Consider the following 25,998-nt stretch of genomic DNA (forward strand, 5'->3'; position numbering starts at 1 on the left):
AATGCTGCTCTGCTTCCCTGAACTAAAGACTTTACTGGGTTCAGAAATATTAGATCTGGGTGTACTGTCACATGAGCTCCTTGCAGGAGCATCCAGCTTGTCTCAGTTTACAATGAGACTTTCCCTGCTTTCTTGTATGAGAGAAATGGAAATTGCCAGAGACAGTGCACTCCAACTTCCACTCATGGCTCAAGGCTGAGCACAGGAAAAGAAAGCAGAGAAAGACAAGGTGTTACTCTTAGTGATGCCTAGAGGTAGTTTCTGTCTTTTTGGCTTTACTTTTACAACAGAATCACAGAACTGTTAAGCTTGGAAAGGATCTCTGGAGATCATTCAATCCAACCCCTCTGCCAAGGCAGGGTCACCTGGAACAAATTACAAATGAATGTGTCCTTGTGGGATTTGAATGCCTCCAGACAGGGACACCTACAACCTCCCTGGGCAGCCTGTACCAGTGCTCTGCTTCCCTCAGTGTCAAGAATTTCTTCCTCCTATTCAGGTGTTCTAGTTTATGGCCAATGCTCCTTGTCCTGTCACGAGGGACCACTGAAGAGAGTCTCTGGCAGCATCCTCTTGGCACCTGCCTTTGAGGTGTTTATAGGTGTTGACGAGATCCCCTCTCACTCTTCTCTTCTCAGGCCCACCTTCCCCAGTCTCTCCTCATAACAGTTGCTCCAGACCCCTTGTTATCTTTGTGCCCCTCTGCTGACCCTCTCCAGTAGCTCCTTGTCTTTCCTGTACTGAGGAGCCCAGAACTGGACACAGCTCTCCAAGTGTGGCCTCACTAGGGCTGAGCAGAGGGACACCATCACCTCTCTTGACCTGCTGGTCACACTCTTCCCAATGATACCCTAGGATACCATTGGCACTCCTGGCTCATGGTCAGCTTGTCCCCCACCAAAACTCCCTGGTCCTTCTCTGCAGAGCTCGGTCAACCCCCAGCCTGTGCTGGTACTTGGGGAATAACCCCAAGTTATTCCTCCCCAGGTGCAGGACCCTACACTTCCTTTGTTGAATGCTGGGTTAGTAAGATGTGAAGCCAGCTCTTGTGCAGTCTTTTCCACTTCAAAAGCAGGTCTGAATTTTGAATCTTCTACATCAGAATTAACTAAACACCACAGAGGGATGTGAAAAAACTACACTAGACCATTCTTCATACAACTATTTATTGTCAACCTATTTCCTTTTCTGAAGTCACCAGCGTCTGAAGACGTGACAGAATGGGGTGCTGACTGATAGCACATTTTTCTGGAGATCAGAATAGCCCTTAGACAGACCTGGGAAGTGAACAAAATCACCAATTCACTCATGTATTATTTTCAAATGAAATATTAAGTTTCTACTCAAACAATTCTACATCAAGGAGGTCCAATTAAGCCTCTGATTATGCTGGGATGTCAAACTGCCCCAACAGAGGAATCCCAAAACACAGGACATCACCCAAGTATAAATGATGATGGGCCTGGATTTTCCTGGCAACCAATCAGATGTCTGCAGAAAAGAAAAATCCATCTGAAAAATCTCAGGTATGCCTTACAGATAACACAGACAAGGCACTAGAAGAAGGGCTCATCCTTTGAAAGTACACATATTATATATAAGCATCAAGACATATATAAAAAAAAAAAAATAACAATAGCAAACATGTAAGTAACTTGGAAAATAAATGGGATTTCCACAACAGCTCAGCCAATACAACAATAAGGAAATGTCTTTTCCAGAACTACCATAAAATCCTGCATTTAGCTTTTAACATTTGGAGTCTCCAAGCTGGTCTAGAAAATATACTTCAAAGAGACTTTCTAAGAGAAATTATTACGGAGGTTTCACTGACACATTTTTGAAAAATTTTGAGCTAACTACATGTCTCTAATGAGTGTTTAAATCTGAGAACTCAGTATTTTGTATTTAAGAATTTCTTTATTCACTATATGGATGTAATTCCCTCAGTGAAAACTCACAGTTTTGGCAGTATCTAGACTTCTAAATGTAAAAGAACAATGACAAAAGAGGAATGGACACCACGTTTACATGAACCTGACTGCATATAAGAGAAAACAAGAATGCTGCTGCTATGTTTTCTTACAGAGTGCTAAATTAGTATTATGTCATGGGGGAATTAAGCCTTCTATAATCCTTATTTCTAAACTCCAGGGATATCTGCATAGAAATCAGAGGGAACAAGAGAGAGCCAGCAGAGAGAACATAATGCAGTGAAATGATGCAACTAAGGAGTAAGAGAAAAAAGCAGAAAGTTAATACTTAAAGCCAGCCCACAGGGGTGCCCAGTGCTCTGTAAATAGCAAAGCACTCACAATATTCACTGAAATTATCATCTCTAGCTTATAAAGCAAAACTGCACAGATTTCCCTCAAATAATTGCATTACTTCTTGCACTTTTAAAAATCAATTTGTGATATGTTGTCTCACCTGAACCTGACCCAGAAGAATAATCATCATCATCAATTGGATAGACGCCTGATGCTTCTTCAACAGAGCTGTTGTCAAGGTATAAATCTTTATCAGAGGTCAAATCTGCTCTCTGGAAAACAGATAAGAGGGAATGGTTAAAAAGGTAACAGTTCTCCAGCACAGCAGTCTCTTCATCTTCAGTTCTATTTTCTAAGTTGGTGGCACACTGAAGTTTGTACTTTCAGTTTATGCCACGCATTCATGTAAGTTGTTAAAGAAATTTGTAAAAATCCAAGGCTGTACAATGAAAACCGCACTTCATCTCATTAAATGCATGAATGAATAAATAGGATTTGCAAATATACTCAGCAGAGCTTCTGTTACAAGAAGCAAATCCCAGGACTGAAGCCCTCTGTCAGGATCTCAAATATACAAATCTATAGGCTGTCACATGAAGTATGTTCATTTGATCTCAGATGAAAAAGAACAAAAGCATGAATAAAAAACTATCTCAGAGTTTAATCAAGCCAAACCTCATTAAACTCTCTAGTAGTAGTTAGAATTACCAACTGACAAATGTTTCTAAGACAGTTCTATTGATTAACAATTATGACATTTCCAGCCAGATCAAACAGCATCATGCTTCAATTCCTAAGTGAACACATCTCTCCTGAAATTTAACTGCATCTTCAACAGGCTAAAAATCTGGTTTCTTGTGACTATCACCACATTTCTGTGTCTGCAAGTATTTCCCCACTGAAGAGAGATTCTGTTAAAATGAGCTCAAAATAGAACAAGGTATCAGTCACCTTTTAAACTGACAATTCAGGCTTAGAAAGACTAAGAATTGTCTTCCTCCACCTCAGCTTGTGCTTTCTTAACAGAGAACAAACCTCCTTGGGAGAGACAGGTACCTTGGATGGCTGAGAAGGCACCTGCCACTATTACTCCTATTACTTTAGTCAGTACTTCTGTCAATGCCTGTTTATCAGGAATTTTGAAGAAAATATGACAGTTATAAATGGACTTTTAAGTAAAAAACCCCTAAATAACAAAATGCTATACAAAATTCATCTATTCAGTATCTCATATAAGCACTCAATTCTGCTGCTCTGAGTCCCAAAGGCTTCCAATTTACTTATTACTGCATGGCATTGACTGCCCCTTTTATTCCACCCAACATTCATTTAGCTTTCCTAAAGGAGTACCAAACTGCAAATGGGATAACTCCTGTATCACATCTGACTTTACAAGGTAACTTTTTCCCCAGAGGTCTAAAATGATTGCTCAAGACATTTGTGATTTCTTTTTAGGATTTTTTTTTCTGGCAACAGACTGCTGTTTAAAGTTTCTTCACAGCAAAACACTCTTCACCTTGATCCACAATAAAAAATTATTCTTTATGAAAAGCAGAAAGGCCATCCTGATTATTAGTGTATTTCAGAATAAAAGATCTTTGCATGGGGAGTACTTAACACTTCTCTGAACAGCTCAGAACTCGAACAGTATTACCCCTGTAGTTCTCTTCTGCAGAGGAAAAGAAAACCCACATGGTTCTTGGTCAAAGTCTCCTCTACCTATGGCTGCTCTTACATGGGGGATATGTAGGGGGGAAAGAATTGCTCTGCTATTAAGATAAGCTTACAAAGACCTGCTCTGATTCTGCTGCTGTTGGTTCACATGGTCTGCCTGGAACTGGCTGCAGACCAAAGCAGAAATTCAAGATGATGTCTGGTCACTATCAAACAACTTAATTCCTTTAAAAGATGTCTCAAAGGAAGTAATGAAGTACCTTAGAAGGTGTGTAGGTGGAATTGTAATTATGACACAGCTGAGACTGTTTCCGTATAGGAAAACAACTCCCTGTCACAGGACAAGTATCCTGCTCTTGATCCAGCTGCCACAATGGACCAAGCCACTGCACCCTATTTTGCTTTCAGACACAATCACGGTACAAAACAGACCATTCCTCAATATCAGGCAGGAAAAAACAAAACTTTTTTAAAAGGAAATGCAGGTGGTTGGCTGTGAGTATAGAAAAGGCCTACAATATCCAAAAGATATCAGAGGCAGTGAGTATTACCTAATGCTAAGTTGGGGGAAAAGATTTAATATCTACATGCAGGAATTTCCAAACAATGGAAGTTTCTTTTGGAAAGAGGTGAGAAACAGCAGGAGTTTCCAAAAGAAAGGGAATGAAAACTAGTTTTCATGAGAACAAAAACATCACACAGCGACACCCAGAATTTTTAGTGTTCGGTAAAAATATGAACTTAATCAGTAAATTTATTCCCTAGACCATTTCCAGCTTCTGTCTGTATCAGAAGCAAACTGTATCAGCAGGATTCAAAAACCAAACACCCATTTCTCCTTCCCAGTTCAAAACAACCTCCCTGGTTTCTTGCTCTTTCCAGCCTCATAGAACTCAGCAAAGACAGAAATGACTCATGACAGTTCTTCTAACAATTCAGTTTCTGTAAGACAGATGAGCAGCTTACCCAACCCAGCCCGAGTTGCAAGTGCCTGGTCAGCCAGGCTCCCCACCATCATATTCACTCCACTTCTCTCCATGAATTATGTCTCTTTGGCTGCCAAAAGCTTTTATTTCCTCACTATGCCAAGATGTTCTCAGGATCTGAACCAGCTGAACACAGAGGAATAGAAATGGAAGAGAAGCCTGGACAGCTTTCCACAGGAATTGAAGCAACTGTTGTATTTTATTCTGGGGATTCAAAGACTATAATGTGAAACTTTATTTAATATCTAGTAGTGTGGATGGTACAACTCCATCAGAATGAACAAGCTATTCCCCACAGTCTTATAGAACCAGTACAATATTTACTATAGAGAGAAATACACAGTACAGTGAATTGCAAATGCATTCAGATCAGCCATCAAGCTCCACCTGAGGAAGATGCTTTGCAGCCTCTCTGACCAGAGCCCCTTTCCTCAGTTCAGCTTGTTTCAGTACAAATTATTCTCATCTTGTGGAACTCATGCAGGACACAAGCATCTGCTCAAATCAAAGGCAAAGGAAGCATATTCTAGCTTAAAAATCTCCAAGCATCTGCATAGATAAATGCACTCACTGCCCTGTTTTTGCAAGCTGGCTAGTAGACTCAGGACAGAAGCACCCCCTCTACACCCACAGCTTGCACCTTTTATCCCAGTTGCTCAGAAACACTTAGATGCCTTAGGCCAATTGGAATGAAAACTGCCTTAAGGCTCACAACAAAAAGAAAAGCCCAGCAGTTAACAAAAAACCCCACAGCCACTAAAAATAATTCTGTGAAGACTAAGCTTAGAAAAATGAGAGTAAAATAATGAAAATAAAAGAATACTTTATAGTGTTTAAGTCAGTACCAAGCACTGAAGCTTTATGTTAAGCTATATTAAAATAACCTTGATTTAGTATTTGCTCTAGAAATGTTTTCTCACTTGTCAGCTGGGAATCCATGGGGGTCCATGGACTACTTCCAGGATGTTCACAAAAGGCAAGTTGGAAAAACAAATCTGTTGTCAGTAGGCCTGGACACAGAAAAGTCTGTACTAGCATTTCAATATATTTAGGAGGAAAAAAAAAAAAAAAAAAAAAAAAAAGTTAGCAAATTCTAGTTCCATAAAACTATTTTTAGGTATTATGAAGACCAAATATTTCAGTGACTATTTCCTGTGGTTAACAATTGAAATGAGAGCACTCATGTCACTTTTATGTAACAGCCTTATTTTCAGACCTATTAAAAAGGCAGGAAAACCAGGCAAGGATGTCTCTGTTATCAGCCCTTTAATCTGGCCCTGAAGCCACAAAAACTGCTCGTTACCTCTTGACAGAGATTGCATTCTCATCTATCATTGTTATCCCACTTAGGTTTTTATTCCAAGAATATAATGCTGAAAATCCTGTGACCTAAATACTTCACATGCTACATGCCAATGACCACTGATTCCTGCCTGGGTATTGACTAAATTGGCATAAATCTAAATCTCATGGAAGTAGTGTAGATTAGCACCCATTAAGTACCAGATAAAAGATATTTCCATACCAACAATATGTTGAATTTGAAATATCAGTGTCTTTATTTTACTATATTTTACATTTACAGTAATTTTTAATTTAATAAACTGGGATCATCCAGGACATATTAAAAACACCTCATTTTGACACTGAGAGAGGAAACAAAGCAAAAAGCCCACTTTTTCCTGTCTCATCATCTCATGAAAGACATAAATCATCCACCAATATTACCATAACAAAAAATTGAAAACAATTATCAGACAATGGGAGTTTTGTGAATGGATAGCGTATTTTGTTTGAAAAAAGTACAAAGTGCCTTGTCATAGCCATTCCCTTTTCCAGTGCTGCTGTTACTGTCAGTGCTCCCATTCCATGGGGGTAGTTTAGGAGTAGGACATTAAAGATTTTCATGCCATGCGGAGGAAGCCAAGAAAGCAGGTGTGAGCAGCAATGAAGGAGTCATGACTACCATGGCTGTTGTGGCTGTTCAAACTCAGACACTGGAGCAATGAGTAGCTGATACATGGAAGGAAACACTTCCTTATTTACAGATGAAATGAACTCAAATTTTTGTTCTCTGTCTTTGGGTATATGCATGGGACAGAGACTTTGAGGTTTGCAGCTGTGTTAGTTTGCCTCCCTTTTTTACCAGATGGAACTCTTTTAGATGCAACACATTCAGTATGCAGAAGACTAGAGACTAATATTTTAAGAGTGATGTTGTATTACAAATATCTAAGCCAGAAGTCTCTGAAAACTTGCAAGCATTACAGCTGTTGGCTAGGCATAGTTCTTCATGTAAGAAGGAGAAAGAAAACAGATTTTCTCTTCTATTAACACATAGTGCAGTTTCACATACGTGTGTACAAAAGCATGCTCAGCATGCTCAGCTGGTGAGTCTGAGCTCACTAAAAGAGCTATACTCTTCACATACACTGCATTGTTTGGAAAGCTAACTATGTGAATGCATTCATCTAAAGCCTGAGAGTCATTGCAGAGGTTCCCACTGAAGGCTGGAGAAAAGGCAGTTGTGTGAAGAAGCTGTATTTCTAAGCTTCCTGCAAAAGGAACTAAGATCTGCCAGACAACAGGATTTAGTCCTGACAGACCTCAGCACTGCTGGCCTTGAAGCTGGCAGGTTTTGTTTGCCAGTTCTTTGCTTTCCTTCATCACACTAGGAAAGGTGAAATTGTCCCATTTGTTAACCTTGTCCAGGAATGAGAGGCATGCTTTTAAATAAAAAACAAACAAACAAACAAACAAACAAAAAAAGTACAAAATTTTAAAACCAGATTTCCACCTCAAAACACCATGTTTACCCAGAGAAACATGCTAACCAGAAGAGCATCAACTTTCTATTTCTCATTGTGTTACTGGTTCTCGGAGATGAGCCTCTCCTGGCTCCTCCAGTCTGCAGTTTCCTATACTGCCCACATGTATCCAGCTACTAACATATAATTTTGATGAAGATTTTATGTTACAAGGTATGTTTACCACTGTCTTAGTACAGATGTCTGCCTTTCCTTGCACTGATGCCCAGTAGAAAATGAGAGAAGTAGTCCCCATTATTTCCTTCCAAGGTGACACTGCCCATTTTTAAGGGCTCACAGGACACAGTCTTCACAGCAAACCCCACCTCAGGTGCACTGTGCCAACCATAGTGGAGCCCCCAGTGGAAGTGCTGGTGGGATGTATGGCTGTGGGATTTTCTGGGAAATAAGATGATAATAATTGGTGACATCATTCAAGCAGAACACTCTAAGGACTCCCAACTTTATTTCTTGGAAGACACATCCTGCTTGCACAATGCTGATATTAGTGGAGCAGGTACTGGCTGCAGGAGAGCTGCCCTGCACCACAGTCTGGGTCACTGTGATCACAGCCAAAATATCCTTTCCATAAGCACAGGCCCCAGATTGAATTTTCCAAGTTTGAGAGCAAGGATTTTATACAGAAAACAATATATGTATTGCTCATTTTCCCCAAATCATTCTGACAGTTCCCATCTCCCAATTTTACCTCAAAATGGCTTAAAATCCTTCCTAATCCTTGTGTCCATCTGCAAGCCCAATGAGAAACCTTGTGATGGGAACTGCTTGGAATTGCAAAAGCCACGCCCTCCTGCACTGCTGCCTTTGGCCAATTAAATAACAAGCCTTGACTGGACTCATTCTGGAGAGCTCAGATGACATTTGCTGTCCTTGCTCAGGTAAGAGTGGAAAAGCAAGCTGGCTTGGTAGGGGTGTCCATCCCAGTGCAGTTTGCCTCTAGGGATGGTGCTGGTGCCAGCAGTGTCATCCTGTCTGGTGCAGAGCACAGCCACCACTGTGGCTGGAGCACCTGCCACAAAGATTATTCATGCTCCTTGCAGCTCATGTGTAACTTCCTGATCCTGCACAAAACTGTAGCTTTAGGCTCCAATCTCATACGACAGATAAAGAAAGGGTTTGAGCGCTCGTGGCTGTTGAGGAGAGGCAGAAAGCCCAAAATAAACACAAGTACTGCACACTGCTTCTACTACTGCTAGTGCTCAACAATAGAGAAGCCTACCAAAAGAGCTGATTTACAGAGATTGCCTCATGTCAGAGCCAAGAGTCTAAATATGCTGGCTTTTAGGATGCACACAATCTGTTACGCCAGACTAATTACCAAAACAGAGGCGTGTTTGACAGGGACGGCACTAATAAAGCAACTCTTGCTGGTGTCAGGCATTTCAGCAGTCTATGTCATGGCTTGCACTGAAAAAAACACACCACATCCAAGGAGACACCAACAGCCACCACCATGTCAGCCACTGTTCAAGGAATTACAGTGCTGCAGTTGATAGGTTTAAGTTCACACTCTTCAGGAAGCCACAGAAACTCATGTGCCTGTTTTCTAACAGTCATCTGTGCCTCTAGAAATATCCCTCATGTGCAATTCCATGCCGTATGGTACACTGCATGGTAACTGAACTTAAAATGGTAACAGGAAATCTTGTTTAACCTCACATGTTTTTCTTCCCATTATAAAGATTCACAGATCTGTGCAGTGGGTCTTTGGCCTGCTTACAGCTTTGGAGCTGATGCTTGTCGTATCTTGAGGAGAAAGATAAATGTGCTCTGATCTGGCCTGTTTGTGATGAATTCCAATGGGAAAAGTCTCTATCTTTCAATTTATTTTCAGAGTGTCTGATTTCCAGCTTTGTGATCATTTATCTACTAGATGCACAATGAGACCAAACTTTAGTCCTTACCTAGAAATTGTCTTGCCCATGGTGGGACAGAGGTTGGTGTATGAAGATGCAGGAGGGAGATGAGCAAGCATAGCTGCAAGAGAAGGTGGAGCTTTCTGTCCTTACACAAGTACCAACAGCAGGATCTGTGATGAAGGACAGATCAAACAACTTCCTCCATGGTCTACACATCAGTAACCCTACAGCCTGCCTAGGCTATTAAATTAGGCTCAAGATCATGAATAGTATTAAAGGATTGCTAGCTGAATGAGACCATAGTTATACCACTCCAAAGATCTATTCATCATCTATCCTGAGAAAGCTACCTGTATCTTCATTCAGTTATAATAACTTTCTGCAAAAACCAGCCTTTTCCTCAGTGGATCTTTGCCACCCCTATAGTACACTGAAGAGGAGTTCTACATAGGCTACAGGTCCACAACCACATAAAACTTAATCCAACTTTAAAATGGTTACTTAGAAATTATAGCAAAATCTGATGTCAGCTGAGTCAAACAGTACTGCTGTGCTGCTTTTGTGAATCCCCCCACCTGATGCTCCAAACTCCACACCATACGGTCTTTTCCTGTATGTGAAACCCAGAAATGAACACTACAGCCCTCTCCTTCACCTTGAAAACTTGAAGACTGCTTAACAGTCAATTCTCGTTTCCCATGCAGAAGCCAAGTTTAGAATCAAAGTTTCTCCAGGTATCCCCAAATTACAAGATTCAAAGACCTTCCAAGCTTTCATAAGTGCCAAGAACAGTTTATTCTTCAACTCTGCCTTTGACATAGGCATGATACAAGAGGGGAACTATTTTAAAGGGACTACAGCTGGATAAGCTTCCAAAGTGCTACTCCAGACTGAAATATTAAAGGGCAATATACAGGCAAAACAGCATCAGAAAGCCAGCAGCCAGCAATGTGCATCACAGATTGATTTATCTCAATTAGCACAGTGATTTCCTGCATATTTTCCAAGAAGCATCCATTGGTTTCCCTAAAAATAGGATCAAAATCACCATGCAAATTGTTGTCACAGCTCAAAATGCTAATCAGTTTTTTTAAGGACACATCAGTCCATGTGCAGACAGGTTAAATTTAAGGCAGCGCTATGACTGAGAAGCTAAATGCACTCCTTTGAAAATGCTGAATGAAGAGGTCAGCCTGTCTTTGAATCACCAGTCACAAGTCTGAAAGTAACAGGAAAGGCAGGTAGCTTTTGGTGTAGAGGTCAAAATTGCAAGTACCTGCCCCAGTCAATGTTTTTAAGTCTAATGCACACTGGTTCTTCCATGCACACCTCCTCTCTCCTTTCATGCTTTACTGATCCTTTTTGCTAATCAATCAGAAGAACTAACACTTATATTTCCCTCCCTCCTCTTGAGAGTGTGGATGAATGATTAAAGCTGCCAGGGTAACCTCTTTGGCATGCATGCCAATAACTCCCCACCTAATAGCCTTTCCTCTGCCTCACTGCCCTGGCCCACTGGTGATTACTCCAATCCCTTGAAGTGGTCAAATTGCAGGGCAGACCCCATGGAAACCCATTTGCAGTTGTTCTAGTTCGTACCAAAGAATAATGTTTATAATACAGATTGTTCTTTTTAAAGCTCTACAAAAGCAGCTGTAATCAATTGTAGTGGGAGCATTGCAAACCTCCACCAGGTTTCAGAAGCCCTGTATTGATTCCTTTGCAGTCCATGGATTTCAGCAAAATAACCCCATGTGTGGAACCGAGAGTCAAATAACATGTAATCATTTAAATTAAGATCTCTTTGCCATTGGTAGCAGGAATTAGCAATAAACTGTCTCAATCCATTACATTCCTTCTGCATAAACAGGAAATTTACATATAAAACAACTGTATTATTATGGCTACATTAATGAGCAATTAAATACTGCTAGCAAATGTTATGTATGGCAACTGAAGTTTGCCAGAGATGAGGAGGAATCAGACTTCACAGTTTAAGGAGTGACCATTTCCAGTTCTATAATGCATAATCTGCAATTCAACAGGGCCTTACTCTTTAAAAAACAAGGCCTGTGACTACCTCAGTGGACACTCCTGTTTGTCACCTGCAGCCACCAGCAGTCCTGGTGACATCTCACCAAAGCTCCCCACGGGCTGAAAAATGACTATTAGCAGATCTACAATCTGCTTGATCTTTCTAAAACTGCGTGCAGCTGTAGCAATTAGATCAGGACTTCCTCCCACAAACACATTTCAGAAGTTGAAATCCACTAAATTAAGAGACATTCTGGATTTTCTAGTATGGAGAGGAATGCTGCTGGTATCACATTTATACCCCAGCCTCGCTAGATTCTTAGTTAAGGAAACTAGAGTTCAAATAAGCTGAAAGTATGGTTAAATTGAACACCTGTATACCAGGTCTCTCAGCTTCACTGCAACAGAATATGTAGACTGGGCACTCAACACAAGAACAATTAATCACTCTTTAAACAAATATACAAAAACACCCAAATTATCACCTTTGTATTACTTTGATTGCTAGTAGATAAGATACAAGATACTGCATAACGATGCAAAATGCAAACTGAACTGCATATCAATGTGAATTTTGCATTACCCAGAACATGCTGGATGTGCTGACTTCCTTCTCCAGTCCAGGAAAACAATTACTTTATTTATTTGGGTAACTACTTCCAACTTGTTGGGTGGTAGCTGGAAGCACAGAGGTAGAGGATTAGTTTGTCCTAGGTCAAAAACACTGGTAAATTCAAAACTTGGTTAAATCAGGCCACAGTCTCTGCTGCCAGATGGATAAATGGTATCACTGCTACTCTTTCCACTGATATGGGCTTCTCAGACACCAACAGCAAACACAGACAGCACTGAGACACCAGGTATTCCAGATCCCCAAACAGAAAGACAACAAAGACGATTTTATTTCTATTTCCAGGTGTCAGCTCATCTCACTGGATTGCAAGATGAAATTTCTGGATTCAGCACTGTGATCTCATCTTACTTATCTGAATTTTTGCTACAAAGGCTTGATTTTCATATCCTCTTTGATGCCTACAAAGATAAGAAATGAGTTTACTTCGCATGGGATAAAACATCAATCTAGTAATTTCCAGGATGAAAGCAGCTGAGTGAAATCAGAGATGGGGTGGCTTGCACAGGCTATGTGGCTTCAGAAGCTCTCTTCTGTCTGGTACGGTGCCCCTCAGGCACGACTCCCTCCTGCCACCGGGGAGAAGGAACCGGTGCAGCACCAGCAGGAGCCCACCCCAGCCAAACACAGCAGACAGGTGTGCTGGGGGGACACGGCATCCGGCCAGCACTGCCACACAAATTCCTGCCCAGCTGGGCCACGAAGGATTTTCTCTCCTACCCTCCCGTGTCTTTGACTTTCCTGCTGGCTCTTTGGGGCTTGCAGTACAGCACCAGACTGGACAAGTGTGTTGGTTTCACGGTCTAGGGGAACGGGGCGGATTCGCCTGAGGGAAGCAACATGAGGCCGGGGAGTGGGGAGGCTGTCCCGTCCTGGGGGCCACCCCTGTGAGCTGCGGGGACCAATCAGAGAGCTGATTTGGTGATGGACAGCTCGGGAAACCAATCAAAAGTTATTTCGCTTTCACAAATCACATTGGATGACGTTAACTGCTCTCTTTGGAACCCCCACGGCTCCGGCTGCGGGCGGCCCCGGCCCTGCCCTGGCGGCTCCGGCATGGCCCCGACCCTGCTGGCCCCCGGCTCCGCTCAGCTCTCCATGTGGCAGGAGAGGCCTCCAGCTGCCCACGGGGCTTCTTCACGATCTGGAGACAATTTTAACTTCTTAATGCCTGGATAAGATTCTCGATCTCCTGAGCACCCCTGAATGAGAAGGAATAAAGCATGGAGTCCACAGAAGTCAGCGGAATGAAGATAAAGTTCCTAATGGGAAGAGACTGAAAAGATGCAACTGATAAGCAGCTGAAAACCTTTTCTGTGGGGCTCTGAGGGGATTGTGACTTCACTAAAATTCCTTTAAACTGTGAAATATACTTGGGGAGGTTTGGGTGCTTGAGAAGACTTTTTGCCTTGGGGAAATGGAGCTCTCTGTTTTGGGACTGGAATATGAACAGAGACACTTGATAGAGAAGGAGATTAAGAAAATTTTGTTTTTCAGCAGCCTGCCTTTAAAAGTGGTACCCCAATTGTTTAACATAACCCATAGCACAGCTCTGGAAGGACTGTGGAGATGGGAGGAGAGTCATAATCTGCAATATTTCCCGGGTGGATGTAAATTGTGAAGGTGAAGACACCCCCTAAGCCTAAACCAAAAAAAGAACTTTTCTCTCTAAATTGAACTGAAATGATTATTTAAGTAGATAACTGACTGAAGTGTTTTCTGTATGATGTTGTTAAGAAATGTGGAATGAAGGGAGGAGGGAATAATCTAGAAATCTTACTCTGAATTCTTTTTGGTGTTATTAATAAATCTCTTCTTATATCCTTTAAGTTTTCAGCCTGTATTGTCTTTACTTCTAAATCCTATCTCTAAAAGAAATTAAATTTATTAAAATTGGCAAAACCCAAGTCACACCGTGACAACAAGGGATCCATGGGGACAGTTTCTTCTGAAAACATACACAGCCCAGAGTAAAAGAGAATTTCAACTGCATCCTTAGGAATCTCTCCCCATGTCAGCTGCACAGCAAGACAAACCAAGCCAAGGCAGAGCCTTGGTGAGGCAGTCTGCTGGGAGCCTCCATACCTGCACTTCCATACACTCCAACAATTAACTAGCATTCTTATTCCTGAGAACCAGGGAACGTGTCTGCTCTTAAAATCCCCCACAAACGTACATGGACATGGAGAGCATCAGGCTGAACTGCACAGTAAAAGGTACACTAAAATAAAAGGGCTACTCCACAGGGAGTGGAAGGGCTGACACCAGATTTCCTACACAGGTTCCCCTCTCCTGCTTCTTTCCCTTGTGCTCCCTATGAGCTGTGCACATGGATATGGCAGAACATGGATCAAAAACTCTGAAGATATAGGAATTCTGCAAAACTAACGTTTTGAGTGGAATTACTTAAGGGACTACCTTCAATCAGCACATATATTTTTTTGTTTAAAGCATGGTTAAGAAAGCTGTTGATTTAATTGAAATTTTATTGATAAAAATCTTTCGTAATTCTCATGAGCAACTACTTTTAATAGAAATGAAATAAGCTTCATATTGATTACCTTTAGCTCATGCTTTAAAAATAATGCTATATAAAATCAGCACCAAAAGAATTAATACATTTGTAATGAAGGTAAGGATAAATTACACTGTACTTGATAAATCTATTTCCCATTATTCAGTGGGAAGCAAGCCAAGTAAGTTGTTTGACAGCATTTTTAACAGTCATAGATCTGACTGAAGAGTAAAATACAACAAAGACTCTTTAACGGTATTAAGTATCTTCTAACAAAGAAGAATTCTTTCTTTCTTTCTAGCATTCATACTTTAAATCAGAGTTCTGCTGGAGGGAACAAAGATTTCTGTATTTCTATAGCCAAATCTCAAATCTTCACATAGCTGTCCCAGCACCATCAATACAAGGTTAGCACCACTCTACAATCTTTACTGCCTTATCAACAGTCTAAAGCTTTTAAAAATCTATATGCCTACAAAACCTCCGGGAGCTGTAACACACTAAGGATTTCACAGCATTATTGACCTGGGCAGCCTCTTTATCCCCAGTAAGTTATTTTAAGCAACTTTCTGCCAGCAAGCAAGTCTCTTTGTTAGGCTTTGTCTGTACAATTGCTAAAGCACTGCTTTACAATACAGCACAAAACAGGGAGCAACTAAGCAGAAACCAGAATGAGGTCTGTCAAATTCTCTTTCTATTTCTTTTTTCCCCTCCACTCTCCTGTTATGCTTCTAATACCCTACAGATCACTGCCCTGCTGCCAGGAATTCTTCCATACACCTGAGCCACCTCCTGAAAGGGGGCAATGTGAATGCACAGCAGACAAAACAGACTGAATCCATGTGGCTTTGTGGCCATGCCCTCTAATTTGCACACTTTCTTTTGCCTTGTTTGTGTGTATATATAGAGCAGAGAAACAGCAGCTGGCAAGTGTATTTACCTACTGAGTAAGAAAATACATCACCTGGCTTGAGAGGTGAGGAAGAGAACAATAAAAAGATGTAAATTTCTCATACTTCTAACTCACACCCTGAACACTCTGTTCTATTCTTAAATCCTTTATCAGACAAAGGTCTCCAGCCTGAATATCAGACTTCTTTGCCATGGTAGGAAAAGCAAATCTCAACCTGATACGTATTGGCATACATCAAAAAGCAATCTCATCGTCTTCTGCAGGCTCATGCCTAGAGGTATCCACAGAGAAGGCCAGTGCTAACATAGCAGTTTTCCTTGGATGTAACTTATGAACAGCCACACCTGAGCAGTCACATCCATGCTTCTTCTACTTTTCTACCGACAGAAATATTTCCGAGGTGATCCTGTTTTTGGGAGCAGCTCTTGCTTGTATGTTGACTCAGAAGCTTCGTATCTTGAAAGCTTGTGTGCTCAGTGACCCACACTATCCCTTGGAGTCATCAGAACCACTAGGACCTAACTTGTTTTAATCCAAAGGCACATCATAAAATCTACTCAACTGACAGCCCACACAGGCACAGAGAAGATTTAGATTTGATACCAACTTCTGTATCACATTTGATAACTAGACTCTCAGCTGAGGGCCAAGATACACAGTGGAAGCTGCCCAGGGAGGAGGGTAAAAGAAAGAGATTTAAACTTTAATCCACAAAGTCTTTGCTAGTGGTATTTTATTTCTAGGTATTAGATCAACTTTCCTATTTCCTTGTTAAACCTGTACCTCGTGGAGAGAATGGAAAGAATGGATTTTTTTTAAGTTATCAATTCTGTAATGCTTGCAAGTACCATAAAAACAGCTTTTAACCAACGTCCTACGGAAGTAACTAAATCAGCACCGACATCTTTCTGCTACTTAACATGGTTAAAGGCTGGGAAAAACAGCAGACATGAGTAACCTGTCAATCCTGTGTTATTCTAGATAAAGCACAGATGTATTCCAATTATCTGCACCTTATTTCCAACGATTCTGCTTCAAAAATGCAGCACATAATCTGCTCCATCTAGCTGTCAATCAAATGGAAAAATTCCCTTCAGTTTTCATGGCAGATATGTATAAAGCAATTGCACTTTGCAAGGGTATCCCAAGATCAATAACAAAACTTTAATTCAAATCACATATTTTTCTCTGCAAGCAATAAAAAAGGTTGCTACACTGATGGCATTAGAAAGCTTCTTACTTCCTGTTTCTGTTTGCTTCAGGAAGACGGTCACTCAGCACTTAGAAATGGAATAAGCAAAAAGGGGTTTCATCAGCCTAAGTGTAATGGATGTCAGCTGCTTAAGAGACCTGACCTTATACAAACCTGCTCACCTCCCTGGGTTCTATGAGCTTAAAAAAAAAATCCAAGGACAAAGAGGGAAGGTGTAAAAACTCAGCTTAGGGAGACCACACAGCAAGACATTCAGACCACTCCAAGACAATGCAGAATAGTTTTGCAACATTACTAGCCAAATTTGCACATGTACATCTAAGAAAACAGAGGTCAAGAACTGCACTTCAAATGACAACAATGCAAGAGGAAGCAACACATTAACATAAGCACCTCTTCAGCTAGAAGTATAGAATGCTCATGTAATGGTATTTTATTAGAAAATGTCCAGGAGTGATCAAGAATAAACCTTGCCTCAAAGAGCAGGGCATGAAGGGTGTAAATCAGGTTCCTTTATAAACATACATGAGCAAATTAAATCAGGAAGTTATCGATAAATGCAATTCTTCAAACAACACAAATGGAAGCAGCTTTTTATGGAAAGTTGAGGAAGAAAAACGTAAGGAGGCAATTGCAACGTGTTGCATCATGGAAGGCAGCATTTGATTATTTGCTTGACAAGACAGAAAAGATCAGAAAAACACTTTCCTATGCCTTTCTCAGGGACAACAACTGAAGAAGGGCAGATGATGACCAAGCAGCATTTGAGAACTGAGAAGGTGAAGATTTCATTTCTGCTGAAAATTAAAGTCATGTCACTTCATTCAACTTCATAATGACATGATAAACAAAGACCACTACGCAGAAGAACAGAATAGCTACTGTCATTTGATAAAGGAGAGTCATCAACCCATTTCATTTAAGAAACATGAGTCAGTATTGGACACATCCCACTAAAACTAATGATACTTGTCCAGTGAAATACATAGCTGCACTTTGCTTGCAGAAAAAAAAAATGATCAAGATATGCAGACACCTCCTGAGTTTGCAGTGCTGGAACTGCTCACCTCACAGCCTGGCAGAGCACGGGCCCCTCTGGAGACAGGGACTGTCCTTCCTCCACAATTACATGTGCACACACACAGGCCCATGCAGCAATCCCCTGGGAAGCCTCTAATGGGCTGGGAGAGCCGATTACTACTGGCTTATAGCTCAGATGGGTGCAACTGAAAGGCTTAACCAGCCTCCAGTTCATTCTTTTTAAGTTAGTTTGAAGGGGAGGAAATGAATGGTTATGAAGAACATCACCAAAAAAAGTGACATAAAACACAGCACAAAGCAGTGGGACAATGCCTCAGGCCTCACTTTCTGGAATGAGAGGTCAGTGTCAGAAAGGCAGAACTTGCTCTTTATTTCCCAAACACCATGCCCTTCTTGAGGTAGTTTATATTTTTAAAAAGAAAGACCAAGCCATGCTGTGCAGGTCTAATATTACCAAAAAGGAAAAGGTCCATATCCCATCTGACCCCTGCCCATGGCACCCAGCAGCTCCTGGCCCTGGTAACACTACTGCTGCTCACATGCACCATCTCAGCAGCCACTGGATTCAGGCACAGCAGCCACTGGATTCAGGCACACAGCAAATGGCATCAGGAACCAAAGGCATCCCTTCAGGCAAGCTGCAGCCTGCTTTTACAGAAAATTTCAGCAGCGTTTTCTTTATAACTTTCCCAGCATGGCCAGTTTAAAGTGGCACAACATTTGCATTCAGAGAGGAAAAAAACCTCATTTTGCCATCAGAAAGCTGTGGAGATAGCTTGCTGGAAATATCTCCAGGCACATGCTCACTGCACACTAATTTGTCCCCACTCACTTTGTGGCAGCTCCAATGCAAGCCCAACCAGGCACTGACCAGCCACTGAGACTTGATTTTGTGAAACCCCATTTTGTGAGGATGGGAGGGGGCTGTGTTGTTCCCCTCTCTGTGTTCATTACTGCCACATTTCAGAGGTAACACCAAATGGAAAGCACTTGGGTTGGGAGCAGCCAAAAGCAGTCCTTCAGCACTTGCTGAAAAAAAGGATAAAAGTGGCACTTAAAGATCTGACCACAAAACCTCAGTACACACAGACTGCATATTGAGGGATGGGTGCAATAGTACTGCTCTTTTTGTCTGTTCTCTTTTTAAATCAATACAGGAGATTCAAATAAAGGGAAATTTAGGATACCTCACACCACTGCTCCATCTGATAATATCTTAGGAAATTAAATTAATATCCACTATTGATGTTTAAACAAGATATATAGTATCCTATATATCTTGGGATATCCTACTATCAATTTATAATCAGCCCTATCATCCATAAATTAAAGGTCATGTCACTGAAAGAGTAGCTAAATGGAGTGAGCTTCTTCCTGACTTTCAAGCCTCCTCCACTGAATTGCACAGCTGAAGGTTTCCATTTTGTTGGAGAAGGTTGTCATTCACGACATTATGCAACACAGAAGGAGCCAAACAGATTAAATGGACATCTGCATTTCCAATCTGCTATAAAAGTGGTTTAATACCAAGCCGTGTTTAAACAGTAAAACTGTCTGCAATTTCTGCTCTATAATCTGTGAGTAATCAATCAGTCTCAATGCTGAGCTTCCATTACTGCTTCTCTGCGAGTAGATGGAAAAATTTCCAAGGCACATACTTCTTATTTATACCCCAACACTAAAGAGGAATTAAACACAGATTCAGTCTGCATTCACAGTGATCCTGGCACACGTCAAGTCTCAGGCTTGTATTTTCAAAGCAGAGCACAGAAAGTACCATGAAACATCCAGTTATGGCAGCTATTTGGCATTTTACTTCCCCTCTGAATGCACCATTGCAATAAATACCCTGAGGACTTGCCAAAACAAAGCAGAATAACCCATTAGAGCCCTCATCCTCATACTTTGAAAGTGCAGAAGAGAGGTGCTCAGAGAAAGCACAGGATGCAGCTGTGGTCCCATGCCACCAATGGAGTCTAGCTGCTCCATCTGGAAGCCATCCCAAACAACAGCATCAAACTCCACATCTCTCTCAGACTTGTTGCTTGATTTTGTAATGACTGTGGGATAAAGACTGTGGTGCTGGAGATTCAAAGGCTTACTTATTTTAACAATGCAATCTGTGTTGACAAATTTTGCTTAACATGTAGTGTCCCTTGCTCTCAGGGGCTACACAGACACAATGCAGAAAAGCTATGCAGATCTGCAGCTGACCTCCCTGCTCAAGAAAACTGAAGGTGTTTCCATTTAAACAGGGGAAGACCAAGAAGGAGACATGGGCACTCTGACCCAGGATTCATGTTGGAGCAAGGCCAGAGCTAAAGACAGGCAGCTGCCAGAGGCTCAGTGTACCTTGTGACAGGGTCACACCTGGATTACACTGCTGGACATGAGCAGGCCCAGGCCATCCCTCTTATGTAAGAGATTGCTTCCAGAGTGGATTAATGCTCATCCTTTCCACCTTCCTTAACTCTGTCGTGCACAGGTTGTTGCAGAGTTCTCTCTGACATGGTATATAAAGCATGACTAACATCCACCACCTGTTCACCCCTTTGATACCAAAAAGGTGACACTTGACCCCTGCCCCAATGCCAGACTTTGTGTGACAAGACCCTTGCTTTTACTGAAGTGATCATACACGCTGTCCCACAAACACACTAGGTTACATCATTCAATTCAGTGTGGCAGAAGTGAAACAGTTCTCCCTAACAGGGGTATCAGTGCTTGAATTCACGTCTCAGCTGACAACTAGTTTAAAGGCACCATCTGCCCCCTGTATTTATTAATCAATAAATCCTGAGTGTCCTGCAAGTGCCCAGCACACTGGGCTGGACCAGGAGCTCAGATGGGCACTGCTCCTCACTCAGCTCTGCTGTTGCCTGCAGCCACCAAACCCCAATGGTGTCTCCTACATGGGATGGAGGTTTCAGCCAGCATCATGAGAAGTTCTACAGTCTGGAACACAACGTGAGCCTTGGATAAAACCTAATGTATTTTTACAATGTTATCTGCATCTACTCCTGCTAGCTGTGTCCCTCTGCTTGGCACAGGGAGACAAAGGATCAAAGCAAGTCCTTGAAGAGTCATATACAAGCCTTTCCCTCTCAATACCTATGTACAATTAAGTTTAATCCCTACAGAGTTCACTTGAAATTTTGAATCCACGGGCCTCATACTGGTTTATCCAATTCAGAGCTTTGGCACTCTCAGATGAGACTAAGGAGGTGGGGAGACAAAGCCACTATGTATTTCAAGCACTCAATTTTACTTCTACTCCAAGCAGCTAAATTTAGGACCAAAAGGTCCTTCTACACATCCATGGAGAGAGGCATACTCCAGCAGGGTGCTCGCAGTCCTGATTTTATGTTTAAATTCAGACTCCTCAGTTAACAGTTGAACAGTCTTTCCAACACATGATAAGAAAGGGAATCAAGCACTGACTGAAATAGCATGTATGACATCAGGTTCCAGTAGGTCTGACTGAGTTTTTGGAATAATGGTGGAGAGGCACATTACAAAACCAGCAGATCATCTTCATCTTCCAAGGGAACAATTACTGTGACAGCAGCACATTTACAAGACTCAGGAAAAACCTCAGTATCTCAGAGCTGCCATGAGATGTGCTGAAGAAAAACCCAAACCCCATGACTTGGGGCTCCAGACACATACTTGTGCAACTGGTGGTTTAAATAAGAGACCTCTGTTCATTTGCAATGACACAGTATAACCCAATCAAGTAGGTGACTCGTCCCTGGGCTGGAACAGCAAGTACTCATTTCTCTGGACAGTTTATAAGGAAGGGAGAAAATAGCAACCACAGCATAATTCCTGACTGCAGAGCTCTTTCAGCAAGAAGCAGCTGTATTTCTCTGGCCCTGTACAACAGCAGCTATTCCAGCTATATAAGCACCTGGATGTCACTGTCATGAAACTAAATGTGCAGACTTAGCTGTATAGAAAACCAATTCTGCTGGATAATTAGCACAACATTATGTGCCAAAAAAAAAAAAATAAATTCTTCCAGGTAAACTTTTTACCTTTTCCTCTGCTTCTTACAGTCACTTGTTGACTGCTATGAAAATTATATTGTTCCACACTTGGAGAACTATAACTCTCCTCCAGTTCTTAATTTTACCCTGTACAGTCATAAAATCAATAGTAACATAGATCCACTCCAAATGCCATCCAGTGTGTAGAGGAGAATGCATACTGAACATAATAATGCTTTAGAAACAAGATTTTTCATGTGCCACTTTGAGGAAAGGAAACTAAAGGAGTAGCTGCATTGTGATACAGTCATTGAAATCATCAAGAGCCACAACTATTCTTGTGCTATCCCAGAAGGATGTAACGGTTTGTAAAACCTGCAAATTGTGTATTTTACTGTATCTTCTCATGCACAATAAGAATGAAGTGTAATCTACTAAAGCTTAAAATTAAACATCCTGTATCTATCATGCCATGGGACAGAAACCAGTCAAACCAGTTCAAAATTCACAGTTCTCTTCTATGCAAAAGAGCCTGGTATACCTATCAGTTACAGAATAGCAGAAAATTTGACCTAAGGCCAACCTCTAAAAGAGAGTTGTGCTTCTGTTAAAAACTGCTTGAAGTTTCTTGTAATTATACACACCTAATCTATCTGCAGACAATAAGAACTTACTCCCTCAGTATGACAGCACTCCAGTTCCTATTACTGTGCCACCTTCTTCACTTTAGGCTATTGATAAACGCCCACACAGAACAAAAACCCCTAAGGACACCTGCATATAATACACTTACAAACAATGGTGTCCTGGTCAGCACAGATTGAATTACCTTACAGTGGCTTAGAAAACCTTCCAAAAGGGACAAACTGTCCTAATGTAATAGGAGGCTGTGGGAACAAACAAGGCGAGAACAAAACAAGACAATTATACAAAAGCAACTTCCCAACAAATGTCTGAGAGGCAATTACAGGATACTGGCTGCTTCCTGACCCCAAGCTGAAGTACCATCACTGTTCATCAGCGACAGGGAAAAGGGAAAAGAGAAAAAGCACAAACAAACATAGAGAATTTAAAACCCATTCCTGGAGAGCCCAAACAACCCACAGGGCGAGGCTTAAAGTGCGGCTTTCAGCTTCAGAGACAAGTATTTGTATTGAGCTCCGTGCCCAAAATCCTATTTTAATCACGGGAAATCTTGTAGCTGTGGCCAGGGAAGTCCTGTTGAGCTTCTTAAACACAGGCACCTGGCAGTGCTTGAGATGCCTCAGGCACACTGCCTTGTTCCCAGCTCCTGCTCCAGATGGACATGTGCCTCCTGCAGGTCCCATCAAACCTTCCAGGACTAGACCATGTGAACCTCCCAGTGCCAGAAGGATCTCAAATGTCACAGGAAAGTTAAGATTATTTGTCTTCTTCTGTGTCTCGTGCTGGGAGGGATGGATTAGCAGCCAGAAGGCTGTCTCTGAATTGGGGACTGGTGGCAAAAGACCATGAACGAAGTTGTGCAGATGTCTGAAACACTTCTGGAATGCTCAGCTTTGCAACATAAACAAAGTTTGGCTTGTCACCTTTCAGTGATAGGGCCCCTGCACTGTAAGGCAAGCTTTGGAGAGCCAAATCCCCACCTGCTCCTCACAGCAGCAGACATCAACCTAAACCTCTGTATCCCTTGTGTGCAAGATGATTACACAGGATATAAGACCTATGCTCAGAATGTTTTTTCCAATCATGGTGGTTTTTTTAAACTAAAAATTCCAGGCACAGAAAGTATCCAAACCTTCAAAGCAAATTTAAATAACCTGTTGCTTCAAGAAGTGAAAAGACCACTAATGTCTTTGTTACACAAATCTATTAGACAATTTCTTTATCAACTAGAAAACTAAGGACCCAAATCTTTGCCCTCTTCCCCACAACTTTGATTTGCTTAAACTGGTTATTCTTGCTTCTGTGAGAATCTGCAAGAAAACCCTGAGAATCTGCAACAGCTCCTGCACCAGTGAGGGTGAGCTCTCCAGTGAAGCTTTTCTATAGAACCCTAAGTTCCCTCATCACCTGACACATCCATGTCAGAGGCTGTGGGAGTGCATGCTGCTGCATCAGCCACAGCTTCTTGCAGAAGGAACATTCCTCCTCTTCTTTGCCATAGTGAAAAATATGTTAGGAAGGTGCAGTCCTGAACAGGATCTTACACAAAAGGAGTAGTTGAAGACAGCAAAGTGAAGCATTACCAGTTGTATCAAAACACACAAAGATCTTCTACTAACAGAGTTTCTCACTGTACAGATCATGATTGTACAAATCATCAGCCATACTTACATGGACATCAGCAAAAAATGCTGGTGAACATCTCATTCTTTCAAGGCCAGAAAGACAGGTCCAGGCAGAATTTGCCCAGACTGATGTGTTATCACTGATGTTTCTGTCTTGGCTGGATTAAACCAGAAACTGGCCAGACACAAGAGCTGATAGTAGCTCTCCCTTCCTCATCAAGGTGGTGATGAAAGCTCCAAATAAGGCTTCCAAAATAAATCCCACTATGACATTTTTAGGGCGTAGGCACACCCCAAAACCGCACACACCAACAAGCGGGCTTTTGTTCTCTTGACTGAAGTCCAAGCATTTCAGAGCACTCCACTAAAGATCAACCAGAAAGGCTACCTATTTCCTTCCTTCCAGGCTCTCAAAAACACCAGCAATGGTATTTTTCCTCAACCATAAATCAGGCTGTCTACTAACACACTGCAGCATGCTATGTAGAATTTAATTTGTACAAGCAGTTGAGGAGAAAAATTTTTTTTTTAAAAAAGAATGACTGTATACCATACCTCATTCACTTCTATTAAAAATAGGCTTTTTTGCTTTCTTGCACTAATTCCAAAGGGGATAGAAGGGTAATTTTGGATTTAAAAAAACCCCAAAACTTGTATATACAGGTACACACAAAAGATACACATTCAAAACCCTGTTCACAAAATCCAGCCATCACTAGAAAAGCACAAGTCCCAGATTTTAATTCCTTTATAGGCTTGGAATCTGTGATTAAATTAAACATATGAGCAATTAACTTTTGCAAAAGTATCTTATAAGCTTTACTGCATATACAATTAGGAAGCCTGGACAGCTTCCTACAGAACAGCCATTCCCACAGGGGCTTTTAATTTCTTTTCAATACAAGTACCTCTTATAATGAACAGAAAACAATACACAAACTCCTCACAACAGCCTGAGGATCACAGCACAGGCTGGGGCACGGGGGAAGGGAAGACTATTTTTTTTCAATCTTTATTTAGAAATTTAGAGAACTTGCAATACTTCTAAATTTCTTTGCTTTTCCCATGAAGTGTGGTTGCTGCAATAACAGTACCAGGTACGTAAAAGTCGTTAGCAAGCTGCCTGCTATATCTTATGTCCTTTTAGGGCAGAAAACACATTCCAAGTTTAAACTTGCTCAATGAACTCCAGTATCTCAGCTTAAATTTTTTCCTGTGTAAAGCAAGACATCATTTAAATGTTTCTACTGTTTTCAAATACACAGGCAAGAGAATTGTGTCTTCCTGATATTGCCTTGAACCAGCAGCATTAAATTAAATGTCTCTTACTTAAGCAAGGAATGAGTATTATTTTCAAAATAGATCCAGCATAAGTACTACACATAAATGTAGACTCAGTTATTTGGGGTAACTTTCTTAAACAGGAAAATTTTAAGGCTGCCTCTGGCCACAGAAAAAAAAACCACCTTCATTTTGTTGGAACTTCTGACTGAGAGATGTCCCCTCTTCAGCACCTGTAAAGAATCCCACTGTGTTGGTTTTGGCTGGGATGGAACTTGTTTTCTTCACAGTGGTTAGTATGGGACAGTGTTTCGAGCTTGTGCTGAACACAGGGTTGACAATATAGTTATATGGTTTTAACAATATAATTTTCATTGTTGCTGAGCAGGGTTTAAACACAGAGCCAAGTCCTTTTCCTACTGCCACAGTGGCAGAGGGATGGGGCTATATGGGAGGCTGGGAGGAGACACAGCCAGGACAGGGGACCCAAAGAG

General features: G+C 41.4%; 1 protein-coding gene across 2 annotated transcripts in view; it reads right to left on the bottom strand.

Annotated features, from left to right (window-relative positions):
* Nucleotides 1-25,998, bottom strand: part of SDC2 (syndecan 2) — a 59,716-nt gene that overhangs the window by 9,617 nt on the left and 24,101 nt on the right. For both annotated transcript variants that reach the window (XM_056483801.1, XM_056483802.1), the window contains exon 2: nucleotides 2,431-2,542. In XM_056483801.1, the coding sequence (XP_056339776.1) occupies nucleotides 2,431-2,542 (112 nt within the window). The remainder of the gene's footprint in view (nucleotides 1-2,430; nucleotides 2,543-25,998) is intronic.

This window comes from Oenanthe melanoleuca, chromosome 2 (genome assembly GCF_029582105.1).
Source record: "Oenanthe melanoleuca isolate GR-GAL-2019-014 chromosome 2, OMel1.0, whole genome shotgun sequence".
Taxonomy (NCBI): Eukaryota; Metazoa; Chordata; class Aves; order Passeriformes; family Muscicapidae; genus Oenanthe; species Oenanthe melanoleuca.